The sequence below is a fragment of the Sminthopsis crassicaudata genome, chromosome 3 (genome assembly GCF_048593235.1).
Source record: "Sminthopsis crassicaudata isolate SCR6 chromosome 3, ASM4859323v1, whole genome shotgun sequence".
NCBI classification, from domain to species: domain Eukaryota; kingdom Metazoa; phylum Chordata; class Mammalia; order Dasyuromorphia; family Dasyuridae; genus Sminthopsis; species Sminthopsis crassicaudata.
The window spans coordinates 222251991-222268085 of NC_133619.1; the positions used below are offsets into that span (position 1 = coordinate 222251991).

The 16095-nt window shown below is 34.7% G+C and overlaps 1 protein-coding gene across 6 annotated transcripts in view; it reads right to left on the reverse strand.

Annotated features, from left to right (window-relative positions):
• Positions 1 to 4105: 4105 nt before the first annotated feature.
• The window catches only part of WWC3 (WWC family member 3), a 176752-nt gene continuing 164762 nt past the window's right edge, over positions 4106 to 16095 (reverse strand). For all 6 annotated transcript variants that reach the window (XM_074300025.1, XM_074300024.1, XM_074300023.1 and 3 more), the window contains exons 18-23: positions 15717 to 15882; positions 12188 to 12352; positions 10663 to 10755; positions 8759 to 8986; positions 8036 to 8163; positions 4106 to 7074 (exon numbers count right to left, since the gene is read on the reverse strand). In XM_074300025.1, coding sequence (XP_074156126.1) covers positions 7008 to 7074; positions 8036 to 8163; positions 8759 to 8986; positions 10663 to 10755; positions 12188 to 12352; positions 15717 to 15882 — 847 coding nt within the window. In that variant the 3' untranslated portion in view covers positions 4106 to 7007. The remainder of the gene's footprint in view (positions 7075 to 8035; positions 8164 to 8758; positions 8987 to 10662; positions 10756 to 12187; positions 12353 to 15716; positions 15883 to 16095) is intronic.

The window sequence follows — 16095 nt, forward strand, 5'->3', positions numbered from 1 at the left end:
ATGGAGAAACTAAGGTAAATAGGGTTAAGTGATTTATCCAGAGTCACACAGCTAGTAAGTGTGTGAGCCTGGGTTTGAACTCAGGAAGATGAATCCTTTGTCAGTGGTTTCAATTAAAGAGATCAGAAACCAGGTGGTAGAGAGTTAAGGAGAGTGAGAAAAAAAGGAAGTAGAAGCACCAATTGTTTATAGTACTGTCAAGGAGTTCAACCACAGAAAAGGAGAGAGATACACACAGCAAGAGACAAAGAGACAAAGAAACAGAAGGGGGGAGGGAGAGGAGAGAGGAAGAAGGAAGGGAGGGAGGGAGGGAGGGGGAAGACAGAACAGAGATAGATTAATAGCTAAGGAATAGATGAATAAATGTATCAAGTGGGGATATTTTTAAGATGGTGGAGACATGGACTGGTTTTAGACAATCAGGAGGCTGCCAATAAATAGATAAAGATAAATGAGAGAATGATGAAGGAGCAATTTGCTGGAGGAAACAGGATGGAATGGTACCGATTGTGTGTGTAGCAGAGATTTTCTTGGCAAGGAGCATCTTTTCATGTGAGACGAGGATGAAGATGATAGTGGCAAAAGGCAACTGAGTAACATGAGATTAAGGAGAGGATGTTCTCAGAAAATGGCCTCAGATTTGGTTTTTGTTTTCAGTGAAATAGGAGATAAGATTCTCAGTAGAGAAAGAATAGAGAGGTAGTGTAATGAGAGGTTTGAGGGATAAAAAGGTATGATGGCGAGTCAATTAGAGAGGTATAAAAGGATAGTTTTGCTAGTGAGGGCCTGGTTGAAATTCTGTAACATAAACCACTAGTGGACTCAGTGTGGATTTTCTTCCACTTCAAGTACTATTGCACATGAGTAGGCTTCGTTATGGCAGCAGATGGTGGGAGTAATGTAAGACCAAAGCTTGGCAAAGCAAGATAAATTGTCATTCCTCTCACTTTGTATTGGTCACATTACTTCTCTAATGACTCCCTTAGTTCTTCCCACTGGAAGACTAATTTTCCTTTCAAATTGGTGAGATAAGAAATATAAGAGCCAACTCTTATCCCAATCCTAGATGGTTATAGCTTCCCAAACCAAAGCTGATGGGTCTAAGATCTAGGTCAAGGAACTGGGACTAAGTTCTTTATTTGTTCTAGGAGGTTGTAAAATTGAATCAATAATGCTCTTATTTTATACAAATCCCCTTCTTGTGGAATGCAGTGGGACTTTAGTTGTGACTTGAAGCCAGGAAAGCTAGAGTCCGACTAATTTTGCACAGATCCTCATTTTCTGTCTTTGTCTGTTTCTGTCTCTCTCTCTCCTCTCCATCTCTCCCTCTCTTACCCCCTTTTTCCTTCCCCAAGTTGTTGCCACTACTGTTTTTGTTTGCTACATTTATACATATGACCAACAGTCCAATGACACAGCAGCTCTCCCAGGAAGAGGAAGGAATCACTAGCCTTGAATCTGCCTTTCTGGGTAAGCTTAGCAAAAATAGGATGCATCCAGGGTCATCTTATGTCTTAAGAATCCATATTGCAAGGGGTTAGAGCACCAGCTCTGAATTCAGGAGGACCAGAGTTCAAATGTGATCTCAGACACTTAACACTTCCTAGCTGTGTGACCCTGGGCAAGTCACTTAACCCCAGCGGGGGGTGGGGGGGGAAGAATTCATGTTGCCAATCTCATTTCTACAGAGTAACTCTCATTTCTGTGACTTACTTTTGAGGCTTCTACTTTGTCAGAGTCCACTCCAATGCTTTTTGGGGCTGCTCCTTCACTCCTCCAGCTACTTCTCTCATGCCAGAGCCTTGGATTCAGTCATCTCTCCATATAGAAACTAGTTGTTACATTTAGAGCACACTTTGTCTTCTCTTGGAACATCTGTTTCTGAGCCATTGTCTGGCACACCCAGTCTTTGTGTAATTGTGATCTCTTTTGCTTAGATTAAGATGAGATAAGTGTCCATCACTTTCTACCAGAATATCAGGAAGTAAAACTAGTTTTTATCATTGTTATTGCTTAGTCATTCTTCAGCTCCAACTCTTTATTCATTAGGGGGTTGGCAAATATACAGGAATATCTTACCATTTTCTTCTCTAGCTCATTTTACAGACAAAGAAACTGAGGCAAATGGGATTATGTGACTTGCCCAAATTTACACAACTAATAAGAGTCAAAGACCAGATTTAAACTCAGGTCTGGCACATTATCTACTGCACCACCTAGCTTCCCCTAACTATTTATTGGAATAAATGGTTGCGGTCATTTGTTTTCTACAGTCTCAGAAAGTCACTCAATAAACGCATACTAAATAACTACTATGAGGGGGCAGCTAGATGGCGCAGTGGATAGAGCACTGGCCCTGAAGTCAGGAGGACCCGAGTTCAAATCTGGTCTCAGACACTTAACACCTCCTAGCTGTGTGACCCTGGGCAAGTCACTTAACCCCAGCCTCAGAAAAAAAAAAAAATAAATAACTACTATGTGTCAGGCACAGTGCTAAATTTGCGATTTAAAGAAATTCTAGATTCTTAAGGCAGCCTCACCACTTCCTAAGGCTACTTTGTATGCAAATAAACAAGTTGCACAGTTTGTTCACAACTAAGTACAAAGTAGCTTTCCGTTATTCCGTTAACTGGTGTGTCCCATACAGATAAACATTTCTCAAAAAGACTCCTTGTTGAAGGTCTTGACAGTGAACTTAGAACTTAGTTAAAGTTCCCTTTTTCTCTCTTTCAGGGTATACTATTTGTGAAAGTGTACAATCATTCCAAAGAACAGGTCAATAGTTTGGCAAAGTTCTTATCAAAATCAAAGAAATAGTGGAGGAAAGAAGGATTTAGACACCACCTACTATGCCCCAGATTGTGTGCTAAATGCTTTGCAAATATTTTTATTTGATCCTCACAATACCCCTGAGAAATGCTATTTTTATCTTTATCTTTACAGTTGAGGAAAAGGTTAAAGTCACTGGCCAGAAATCAGTAGCTACTGTCTGAGTTTGGATGTCAACTCAAGTATTCCTGACTTTAAGCACTGAGCTACCTAGCCTCAACAAAAATTAGCCAAAATTAACATCTTCAGTTCAGTGTTTAAGGTATCTGTTTTGATCCCAGCAGGCCCTAAGAGAAATTCCATACACTGAGAAGTACTTCTTCCATAACACTTTAGCAATAGTGCTAAAAATAGTGGAAGTTTCTAAATCATTACTGATCAAAGAAATGCAAATTAAAACAGTTCTTAAATACTACCTCACACCTATCAAATTGGCTAATTAAAAGGAAAAGGAAAATAACAAATGTTGAAGGGGATGTAGGAAAATAGAGACACTAATACCCTGTTGATGGAGTTGTGATCTGGTCCAACTGTTCTGGAGAACTACAGCCAAAGGGCTATCAAACAGTGCATATCCTTTGATCTGACAATACTAGTACTGTTTTATCTGTACCCTAAAAAGATGGAAAAAGGAAAATTAATTATGCAAAAATATATTTAGCAGCTCTTTTTGTAATGGCAAGGAATTGGAAGTTGAAGGGAAGCCTAGCAATTGAGAATGGCTGAACAAGTTGTAATATATGCTTGTAATAGAATAGAATAGATTGTACTGTATAAGAATGCGGGATGCTTTCAGAAAAACCTGGGAAGATTCAACTCATATGAACTGATACAAAGTGAAGTAGTCAGGACCAGGACATAGTAATTCAATATTGTATGATGACCTGTATGACTTAACCCTATAGTGATGCCCCCAAACCCATGTAATTTAAAAAGCTGCAGTTTGTTTCTGTAGTATAATTCTCACTCTCCTTTTCCCTTACCTGAATGAATGAATGAATGAATGAATGAATGAATGAATGAATGAATGAATGAGAAAAGTTTCTTCGATAACTTTATTACCAGTGGAAATTGCTTTTGGCTGGGGGTATTTTGTTAGACAGTGACTTGATCATCTACCACATGGTTCCTGGGAGTAAGTAGAGATCACAAGGGGTTTTAAAATTTACATACATGGAGTATTAGGACTGATTTCTGCTTTAAAAATCACATAAATAGCATGTAACCACACATGCTACATTTCTCCATTTAAGTGACAATACTTTTCACATTGTTCTTAATGTAAGTTATTTTTATTTTGTAGAAGAAATGCCTTCAAAGAATACAAATGACAGAATCATAGAGGACCATGACAAAAAATAAAAATAAAAACAACAGAGATGAATACTGAGTATAACTTATTACCATGACAAAAGAGTATTCATTTCAATGGTTAGCTTCTTGGGCAGTTAACAATGATTATAAACACAGAAACAAATCCGTTTCACTTACTGAGATGCTATGAATAAACCAACTTTTTAACTTTCTTTGTTTTTGTGTGACATATTCTAGGTGTTTGTCAAGTATTAACACTGATACCACTACATTTAATCACTTTCTGCCTAGAATCACAGTCAAATAAAGGCAGAATATTCTTCATGAGGTAACACAGTGATTGGGCAATATGAAAACCAGTGGAAACACTAGCTTAAGACTTTAGGATTTCATTTTCAGGCTGAGAATTCATTGTCTGGGACATTTTTACTGAATCTACATTCCATTTACTGAGTGTGAGGTATGGCAAGTTTCACTATTTTAGCAAATGAAAAATCATGGCTTCCTCCTGTCTTGGTTCAGAGATTCTGCAACCATTACCTTGAAGATACCAGCTCTAGGCTTTTTTTTCCTTTTCTTTTGGTTAGGACAATCAGACAACAGGACACAACAGAAATGCATACAACTGTCTCTCCAATCAAGTTAACTCCTGCCACTGATGCATAAGACTGACCAATTCCTTCCTCACATTCGTGTTTTTCATTTAACAAAATCTCCTCTCCTTGTTATGGTCCCACTTAATTGCAGAGACAACAAAATAGAGAAGGTAGAGGAAGGCAGAACAAAAGAAGTACAAAACAAATTGGGTGAGTGAAGGAGCTAGATGTATTTTTAACATTTTGATTTGTTGAAATGGAGGCCAAGGAAAGTTTCCCATTCTGGAAAAACAGGTTTATTTTTAAATTGGGGCAGTGAAAGGAGCTATTTGGAAAATATTGATTTTTTTAATTGGTATACCAGCATACCAGTTTTCCAACATGGTTGGTTATTTGGCAACTGAGGCCCATAGGAGGGCAAATAGTATTTGTTTACTACTACTACAAAAAGGGTACTTTCAGGAGCACAGAAAAGTGCCATGCTGGATTTTCCATTGCTGCAAGCAAATTATTCTCAGAAAGATGAATTTACTAACTACCCCCCATCTATAAATCTTCTGTTAATCAAATAAATGTTTTGGTAAGTACAGCAAGATGCAACCTCTGACAGGGAAAAATGCTGTTGTTGGCTTTCATTTGCACAGAAATGTAGAAAATACTTTTATCTGTGGACCAGAAATTCTGATTAGTATTAATGTTTTGTGAGTTTGTGAATACGTGTGTGTATGTATGTGTGTGAACATGCATAAATATATCAACAAAGCAAGACCAAAGCCAGAAGACACATAACAAATATAGAGGTTACAAATAACATAAATATTAAAGTCTTACCACTATTAAACAGGCTCTTTGGGGGTCTGTTTAATAATCCTGCAAAACCCACTCTTAAACCATGTAAAATGATAGCAAGGTTGGGCTGCAGGGTGGGAGTCTAGGAATTGATGAGATAAGAAAGACTAGTAGGGACTGGAGCCTCATTTATTAGGGAAATGTCAAGGGGTGAGAAAAGAAATAGAAGGAAAAAAAAAGAATTTTTTGTGACATTTTGTGGGACCCATAAACAATTTTTTTTGCTTCAAAACTTTGTGAAATAGGATTTACTTCACAAATAACAGTATCTCATATTAATATGATTTGAGATTTTTAAAAAATGCCACCACATATTTTATTGCATAAGAACTATATTTATGACATTTTCAAGATGTCATAGGAACGTGTCACCAGATTTAGGATAATGTTCTCCTACTATATATCAAACACTCTGAGGTAAATGATTTATTGCCAAAAAAATTATATATATATATATATGGTTGCTCACTTTCCTAAAGACACATTTCCTAAAGAGGCTAGTATCTTTAACTTATTTGAATGGTTATATTTTTCAGTGGTTACATTAGTATGGTGATTTCCTATTCACCTATTATTTTATCCCTTGTATATCATTGCTGGATCATCTTAGCAAAGTGGCAAGTTGGTCATTACTAATGAATGTAAGCACGGCAGGCAGACGATCTTGACATCCCAGATAATCGAGACCTTGTATACCTGGCTTCAGATCACATAATGCATAAAGATACATTAAGACAAATAGAAATGCAAATCTATTAGTGCACAGTAAGACTATGACATTAAGTTCTGCAATGCATAAATGGGATTTTAATCAATGTTAAAAACATTGCAGGCTATAATATTTTAATATAACACATAAACAGTGCTAAAGAATACAATACACATAAGATACAAATATTAGAAGCTGATAAAAGTGACAAATTCAGAACATAGTATTTTCATTTTCAGGTATCAGAAACAAAACCAGCCCAATAGTTCCATTCTACTGTATGACAAATACTGAAGAACAAAATTTCAGTCTTAAAATACATCTTAAAGTCAGTATTTTCCTTCAAGGAAAAAAAGTACTATAAATAAATTACAATACAGTGAATTTGCCTGAACTCACTTTGTTTCTGTCTTCCAGCCTTTAAGTCAAATAAAACAGCATTAAAAACTGTACACTCTTAACAGGATAGTTGATCTTTTATAAAATAAGCTGTCTTCAGAGATGTCAAATTCACAACAAGGAAAAACCAAGCCTTGTTGTAGTCACTATTATAAAATATATATATGTATATATATTTATATATGTTTTTGTTTTTTACAAAATGTGTATATTAATAGCTTTGCACAAATGTTTTTTAAGATAAATTTAGCTAGTCTAATAACTTCATGAAAATAAAACAGATAAATACTTCATGTTTACAACACAACACATCATACATCATCAGCTGGCAGAGGAGGTATGTTAATTCTTGGTCTTGTAAAAAATGCTATCTTCTCCCTGTCAATGAAGATAATGATGAGTTAAAAAGATGATCAAAAACATTACTTTCTTCATTATAGACACAACAGAGATGAGAGAATGAAATATCCCTGACATATTTTTGAGTTCAAATCTGTCCTCAGACACTGAGTAGCTGAGTGATCCTGGGCAAATCACTTAATCCTGTTTGCCTCAGTTTCCTCATCTGCAAAATAAATTGGAGGACATGGCAAATTACTCTGGTATCTTTGCCGAGAAAACCTCATATAGAGTCATGAAAGAATCAGACACAACTGAAAAGTGACTGAACAACAAATGAGAGATATAAGATACCACATAACTATAACCCAAAATTTGGATCAATAGAAAGGGTGGGTGATAGATTTGGATTTAAAGGACTTTGATTCAACTCTTACTTCTACTATATTCTTCTATATTTTTGTTTTGTTTTGTTTTTGGAGGGAAGAGGGAGAATTGGGAAAGCAATAGGTGTTAAGTAGCTTGCCCAGGATCACATAGGTAGTAAGTAAATGAGGACAGATTTGAACTCAGTCTAATAATTGTCCGCTCTACCACCTAGCTTCCCCTATATCTTATATATAAGACAAAGTCATTTAAAACTTTCTGGCTATTAGTTTCTTCATCTGTAAAATGAGATGATTGAAAAAAAACTCAAAAAGTTGGTCTAAGTAGCTCTGGAGTACCTTCTAATGATTCTAAAAATTTTAAGTAATATTTTTCAAAAGTAGCCATAAAATATTAGTAATTAATAATTATCTTGTCCATTCCCTCCTCTACTTCCTTTAACATCTGAAACACCTGAAATTCTAAGAGTTTCTCACATGAGAACATGAAGCAAAATAAAAGAGAAGGAATGGGATGCATAAATTGTATCTATGAAGCTATTATAAGAGGAATACATTCAAATGAAGTAAGAGAGCATTAAATAAGGGAGTGAGTAATATTTTCATTTTCTTACCTAAATGTCTGCACCTGAATGGGTTCCTTCTGGTTTTGCCCTCGCAGCTGGTATATTTCTTTGGATGCTTTCTTAAGCATTTTTTCAGCTGCCTGTTCTTGATGATGTTCAAGTTTGGTTTGTCTTGTCTGAAAGGAAACATAATTTTTTGAAAAATAAAAAAACGATGGAATGAATCATACAGTCTAGGAAGAAGCTTGCTATGAACTCTCATAAACACAGAGGAAAAAGTACTTTTCGTACACTGAGATTTCTACAAAAAAATCTACACTGCACCTTGGCAGTTTCAGTTTGGCCAAGACAGAGCATCCCAGCTATCTATATATAATTAAGATGAGGATGAGCAGAAGATCCAAGTGATTCCAGTATTAACTCTGTCCAATGCTCCCTGTATACTGAAACTACTCCATTTAAGGACCTCGGAACCCATATATGAGAAAAGTTTATCTTCTAACATTCTCCTTCCCACATTAAACAAAAGAGTATTCCTCCCCATCCTTCACCTGGAGGGAAAAACTGGACTCCACTTATTGCTTATGAATCTTCAATGTGCATTTTTCTATTTAGCACACACAAGTTATTTTAGAAATAATGATGAAAGCACCAGGGTTTTTTTGTTTGTTTGTTTGTTTGTTTTTAGTATGAAATTCAAATTCCTTATTTTAGAACAAATATAGAAATAAATCAGAAATGTGTAGTTAGAATACATGCATAGAATCTTACCTGCCTCTCTGCTTCCTTCAGCAAATTTCGGAATCGTTCATCTCGAAGAACCCAGTTAGGAAGATCAGTTTGCCCTCGGAGCTGGGCATCTTCCAAACGTTGCCTCAGTTCTCTCAAAGCACATATCTCCTCATTCAGCTGTCTCTGTCTAGTTCGTGATGCCTGGAGATCCAGCTCCAGATCTAAGGATGTCCGTGCCATAAGCTCAGCCAAAGAAGATCTACAAGACTACAAAATGATTGTGATAAATCAAAATAGAGGCAAGAGAAGAGAGGAACCAAAACTCTGACCTAACCATTGGGAATATTTTAACATACTTATGGAAATTAAGCTACAAAATATAAAGGTAGTTTATCTTTTTATGTGTAGCTTTTAATTTTTTTTTTCAAACTTTGTCAGATGTCTTCCTCAAAATTTAAATAAAACAGGTAATCTCTAAGATTACTTCAAGTTCCAAGAAACTTATTTTAAGCAATTGGTAACTTAAGTTTTTAACTTTAAAGACTACCTTTAAACTCATTGAAAACAAATTTTTATTAAAATTAATTAGCACTATGATCCATTTCATGATTCACTAATTATTTTTGTATTTTCAGATTTTAAAAATATATTTATTTATATAAGAATATATTAGGCCTATTTTTTAAAGTTAAAAATGCATTGATATCTCTCCTTTCTAGAAGTGGGAGGACAATTCCACAGAATACCACAACATATTTAGTTTTGCTATTCCCTTTTCTTTCTCTAACTTCTAATGATAAGAATTGGAATGGCTCTCTAGGAGGAGAGAAGAATATGTTAGAAAATGAAGGCTATGTAAAAACAAAAAATATAAATAGTTTTTAAAAATTAAATATCTTTAGGTTAAAAATAGATAATAAAATTTTTCACAAAAGCGAAATGTGAATAAACCAACATAATCTATTCAGAAAAGAAAAGACAGAACTACTGTTCATATACTTTAGATATTATAAATAACAGGATAGCCTCTTTACAAACATTACAGCTTATTCTCTTTAAAAACATTTAAAGAGAAATGTTGGCAACATCTCCAGAAAGACAAGAATGAAAAAATTTCAAGAAACAAAATAATGGTACTACAAACTATGATGCTTAAGAGAAAGTAGTGAAAAGCAATTAAACTTTAAAATGTCTGTGTACCATGAACCTCTGGCACTGTGAATCTCACAAAATGGAAAATGCAGAAACAGGTGTTTCAAGGAAAGAAATATAAATGACAGTGAAGAAAAAGACAATGACAAAGATGCTTAATCAGAAATCGGGGACCCTAATTTAAACCAGTGTTATTTGGACAAATCAATTCATCTTTCCTAGCCTCAGTTTCCTCACCTATAACACAAGGAAATAGGACAAGTTGAACTCTAAAGTCCTTTCAGCTTTGAAACTATGATTCTATGTCTCAAAAAAGACAGTCTGTTCTTCTTTCTATGAAGTCTTAATTGCTAGGATGTTCTTCCTCATAGAGTGCCCATGTATATATCAAATTTCTTGCCTTCTCAAGGAGAGGGGGAAAGAAGGGAAGCAGAAAATCTAGAATTCAAAATTTATAAAAAGAATGCTAAAAAATTGTTTCTACATGTAATTGGGAAAATATGTAAAAATTTTCACATGCACAGAAAAAGGCACAAGACAAATGTCTTTCACAAGACATTTCATGTATCTGAAAGTAAGATAGCAATTTTGTTTTCCTATTCCTATCTTTTCTCCTCCAGAAAAGACACACCCAGGGAATGGTCTTAGATGGTTTTTAGTCATCACATATAAGCACAAGGGGAGTTGAGAGTTTTCTCAATATTATCTCTAAAATTTTTTTAACAAAACAAAAACTAAAGCAAAAACCAAGAAAGATAAATGATATCATATGAGTACTATATGAGATATACCTGCTTATAGCGTAGAGTACGTCGTTCCAATGTATTTCGGACAAAGGGGGACTTTCTTGGCAGGGTTGAACTGTCACTGTCACTGCGATACAGCTGTAAAGGAGTACAAAGGTAGTTAGGAATTCAACAGGCCTTCTGGATGTTTATTCTGAATTAACTTTTTTACACTTCCTGAAACTCTGCTTAATCTCTCATACACGTTTCTTTTAAATTTTTTTAATAATAGCTTTTTATTTTCAAAAATACTTGTAAAACCTTGTGTTCCAAATTATTCTCCCTCCTTTCCCCTACCCCCTCATCTAGACAGCAAGTAATCCTGTATACACCTCTATACATATTTCTATTTTTATCATGCTGCACAAGAAAAATCTCATCAAAAAAAGAAAAAAAAAGCAAGCAAAAAACAATAACAAAAAAAAAATCAAAAATACTTTGTTGTGATCCACATTCAATCCCTATAGTCTACTTTCTGGATACAGATGACTCTCTCCATCACAAATCTATTAGAATTGGTCTGAATTATCTCATTGTTGAAAAGAACCAAGTCCATCACAATTGATTATCACATAATCTTGCTATTGCTGTCATACACATTTATTAACCTTCTTATTTTAAAAGGTTTTCAATTATCACTTAAATACTTCCTGTAGTTCTATAAATCACCTACAAATATTTCCAGGCTGTTTCATTTGACAAAATTCATTCCTATAAATACAAACTACCATATATATTATGTATGATGTTAACAAGCACCATTTCCATATTTACCAATAAACTTAATTGTAATTTTGTTGTTCTTTCCTATGTTTAGCATGACTTTTCTAAAAAGATTTTTCTAAATTTCTAAAAAAGAGATTTAATACTATTTGGAGAATAAATCAAATATTACAAAGCTACTGCTCTTCTAGTCAGAAGAAAATCTGTATTAAAAGAATAAACAAATAATGCCTCTTTTAGAGACTCCAAGATTTAATGCTCTTTGGTTTTAGTCTCTACCCTCAGAAAAAATACATAACTGTTATAGTGCCAAATTAGTTAACTCTGCATCCTTATTTTCCATGTGAGGAGGGTCCCAAATTCTCAAGCAACATTTAGCAACATGACAACTTAAACCAGAGTAATCATTAAAACATAAAACAAACAAAGAGCTCTTTCTCAAGAGGCTCCAGTAATTGTACATAAATTACTTCTGTGGAAAGAGGGGGAGGATGGTGAGGGGAGGACGTGGGGCAGAGACAAGGCAGTACAAGAAAGCAGTCCCTAACAACATAGTTTGATCCATCTCCTTTTCCTGGCAAGTGAAGAATATCTCACTTTCACAAATAAATGTGAAAGTGAAGAATTCATTTCCTTCTTCATATTTAGCAAGTTAAATCCAGTTGCTTAAAGGTATCATATTAATGGATCCTAAAATAATATTTCAGAATATGCTTTGGGATAATACATACCTTTACCTCACTGCATTAGCATAGAGAACTGGAATTGTACTGTATTCCAAATATATTCAAACTAACATTTTACTTACTCTGCAAACATACTGACTTCGTGCTCCAGGCGAAAAAGTCTGCGACCTAACAATTGTACTACTCCGAACAAAAGGAGAACCACGAGACCTGCGGCTGGTCCTCTCTTTTGGAAGAACTGGTACTTCTTCTGGGAAGAGATCCTCTGTATTGGTCTCCTTATCAACCTACAAGGTAAATTATATTTATGCTCACTAGTATTTCTAGGATATAAGGAAATAAAACTGATGCAATCATTCAACAAAAGCAATTGAACATGATGGGGGAAAAAGGTAGAATGGGGGTCCCTTTTTTCAAAGAATTTTTTCATCTTCTTGAGAACACAAGAGAATTGCAATTAAAAAAACTAGAGTTGTTCAAAGGTATAAAATCAAGTGTGTAATACATATAGCAAAAGCATCATACATAAGAAATTCATCATTAGGTAGTCAAGAAAAGAGAATCGGGAAAAATGAATCAAATTTTATTTTATTTTATTTATTAGTGTGGGGAAGTGTTAAAGTAACAAAGAAAAAAAATGCAGAGTATTCCAAATGGAAAAATCAGCATGAAAAATCATGGGAAATGAACAGAGTATTGTGTGAAGAATGGTAGGAAGAGGTAGGAAGAGATTGTATTAGAAAGAAGGGTCCATATTGGGGCCTGGTGAGCAAAGAAGAGAAATAGATTGGTGAATCTAGTAAGCAGAGCACTTTGAAAGTCTGAGAAGTATGAACATGATCTCAGAGGAAATTAAACTAGATTCTTAACCAGAAGTAATATGGAAAGCAGTGATTCAGAAAGATGACACTTTAAGTGCAATGTGGAATAAATTGCAAAAGATAGAATCTAGATGTTGATTAGTCAAAAGATTAGCCTAGTGATACAAGTATGAGAAGACAAGATCCTTGCCTAAGATAGTGGCAATGAAAATGGAAAAAAAGGGTCCAATCTATGAGAACTCAAAACAAACAAACAAACAAACAAACAAAAAAAAAAAAAACAAAAAAAAAACCAATCACTTGAAATTCAGCTCCACGAAGTTTTAAACTACAAAATCAAGCTTTTCATTTCAATATTTTTCAAGCTAAAAATGATTTGGATTTAATGAATGCATATTCATTAATGAATTTGTAAATGTAGTCTTGGTTTATAAAGAATTTACCTAATTTAAACATCTATTCTTCTCATCCAGACTTAGGTAGTCTGGCTTTAAGATTATTAGCATACTTAGTATTTTATACCTTTTTTTTTCCATTTGAAAAGAAAAACTCAAATAGCCATGCTATAAAGGAGTTTGTCATTTCCTGACTTATATGGAAGGAAGAACAATAGTAACAGATCTTGATGTTATAGAGTTATTTATGCTGAACAAATAATTTAGTTTATTACTTGAATCTCTGTTTGACAGTTAAGTAATAGATAAATGCTATGTATACTTGACCCTCTCAGATAAGAATCTGGACTCATACCCCATACCTAAAAATATGGCACTGGCCCTCTTCTCCTTTCTTCCTTACTTTACTTCACTACAATGTACTCTACCAACATCTCCTTCTCCTTGTTAAGGAAAATTCTTTTACGGGCATCATTATTTCCAATCCCTCCTATTTTCTCTAGTATGTAGTTCCCACTATCATCACTAATGACTCTATAATCCTCAATATCCTCTCATTTATGTGATTTCTTCCCTACTGCCTACAAACACGGCTCTCCTGACCCACAAACATCCACAACCTTCCCTGCAAGCTCTTATGCTGTATCCATCCTCTCCATTTGTGGCTAAACACCTTAGGAATGCCATCTAGTGGAGACTATGAGTCTCTAGTCCCCTTGCATTATTTTAAAAGACCAGCAAACTAGCTTCCAACATCATCATTCAACTGAAACTGCTCTAGACCTTTTGCACACTGAAATCAGATATAGCATATATCTCAAATTAGATGCCTTATAAGCATCTCAAACTCAGTAGCTCCAAAAAAGACTCCGTTATATATTTTCCCCAAACTTTTCCTTTTTTCAGATATCCCCTTTAATGTAATCAATACCATGATCCTCTGTGAAAATCAATCTTAAAACCTCAGTGTCATCTTTGTCTCTACTTGTATTTACCTCAAATATTTAATGTCTTAACAAACCTTGTTTTTACTTTCATAATATCTCCTGTATATGCTCCCTCTTTTCTACTTACAGAGCAACTACCCCTGTTCAAGTATTCATCATCATGGCCTTGACTATAGAAATGATTTTCTGATTTATCTCCCTACCTCCGGTTTCTCTACTCTCTAATATATCTACCAATTCAGTTGCCAAAGTGATTTTCCTAAAGGCCATATTTGATCATGACTTGCTCAATAAACTCCAGTTGCTCCCCATTATCTAGGATAATTATGGGAAAAAAAAACACAAAACAAAAACCACCTTCTATTTGACATTTAAAGCCCTTTACAACCTGAACTCTTCCTACTTTTCATACTTGACTCTCCAATACACATTTTACATATCAATTACACTAACATAATTGATGTTCCTCACATACAACACTTTGTAAACTAACTCTAATATCTTTTCACTGATGATGTCTCATACTTCCAATGCTCTCCCTTCTAACTTTCAATTCTTAGCTTTCCTGGATTCCTTCAAGACTCAGCTCAAATTCCACTTACCATTGGCATCTCATATTCCATTCCATCCCTTGATACTATTGCTTTCCCTCTCAGAGCATCTTCCATCTAGTTTCTATATTTCTTGTATGTACATATTTATTTGAATGTTGTCTCACCCTCTGGAATTTGAGCTCCTTGAAGACAAGTACCAAATCTTTTTCTTTCACTTAGCACAGTGCCTGGCGTATGGTAAAGATAAACACTTTCTGACTTCTTTAAATAGAAAAGACCAACCTTTCATGACAATCTACTCAACTTCTTCTGTTGCCTTTTCTCCTTCTAACTAGCATATTCATTTATAGACACATCTCATCCCCTTACTAAACTCTAAGCTATTTAAGAGCAGGAACAAGGCCATTTTTCCATTTTTGTATTTCTAATGTCTATGCTAACATCTTAAGGCATTTTTATTGAATTAAACTTAATTTCAATCTCTTGCCATACAAATTCTTCAACATGACCTGTTCTGAATATTTATATATTCTATTTCAAGAAAGCAGGATGATCTCCCTCTTCCAGTCCATCAATTTCCCTTCTGTCACTGGAAAATTTCCTTAAATAAAATTCTTCTACCTTGCAAAGCACTCCCAAATTTAAAAAGAGCTTTGTAATACAGTATTATTTATCCCTGGTGTGACCACATAGAATCATTCCTTCCCCCCCACTATAATTAAAATTTTATATGTATTTTATGCTGTAATGCTGAGAACCCACTTTGTCTTATAGAGTGGTCATCCGAAATTTTATTTTGGCTCCTAAATTTTCCTTAAGGAGATAAACTATATCACCTCATAGAATAGGGGTATATTAAAGAATTTTTTTCCCTAATTAGAATAATCAAAGCAAGAGCAGTTACAAAGCAAGTCATATGAACTTCTCTACTTACCTTAAGAGAAGGAGGCTGAATCTTCCCAGAACTATATTGATCTGCCTGACTTGCAAACATATGTCCATGGCGGGATTCAGCACCAACACAATAGGCCTCTGGGTAAGGAGGACTGGTCTGTGTGCAATTACTACATCCACTGTCAATGGATTCTGCTTGCCAACTCCTAAAAAGAGGACATTTTAAGAGACCAAAACAGGTTAATTTAAAACGCAGGACTTAATACTCTCTTTTAGAAAGAGAATAGCTCTATCAGCCATATATTTAACTGATTTTTACAGGCAAAGAATATGATAGCCTATTTAATAAGAAAATATAGTCTTTTCTCCTAGAATAACTCACTAAGCATTTATTTTTTGCACAAGGTCCATCCCATGTT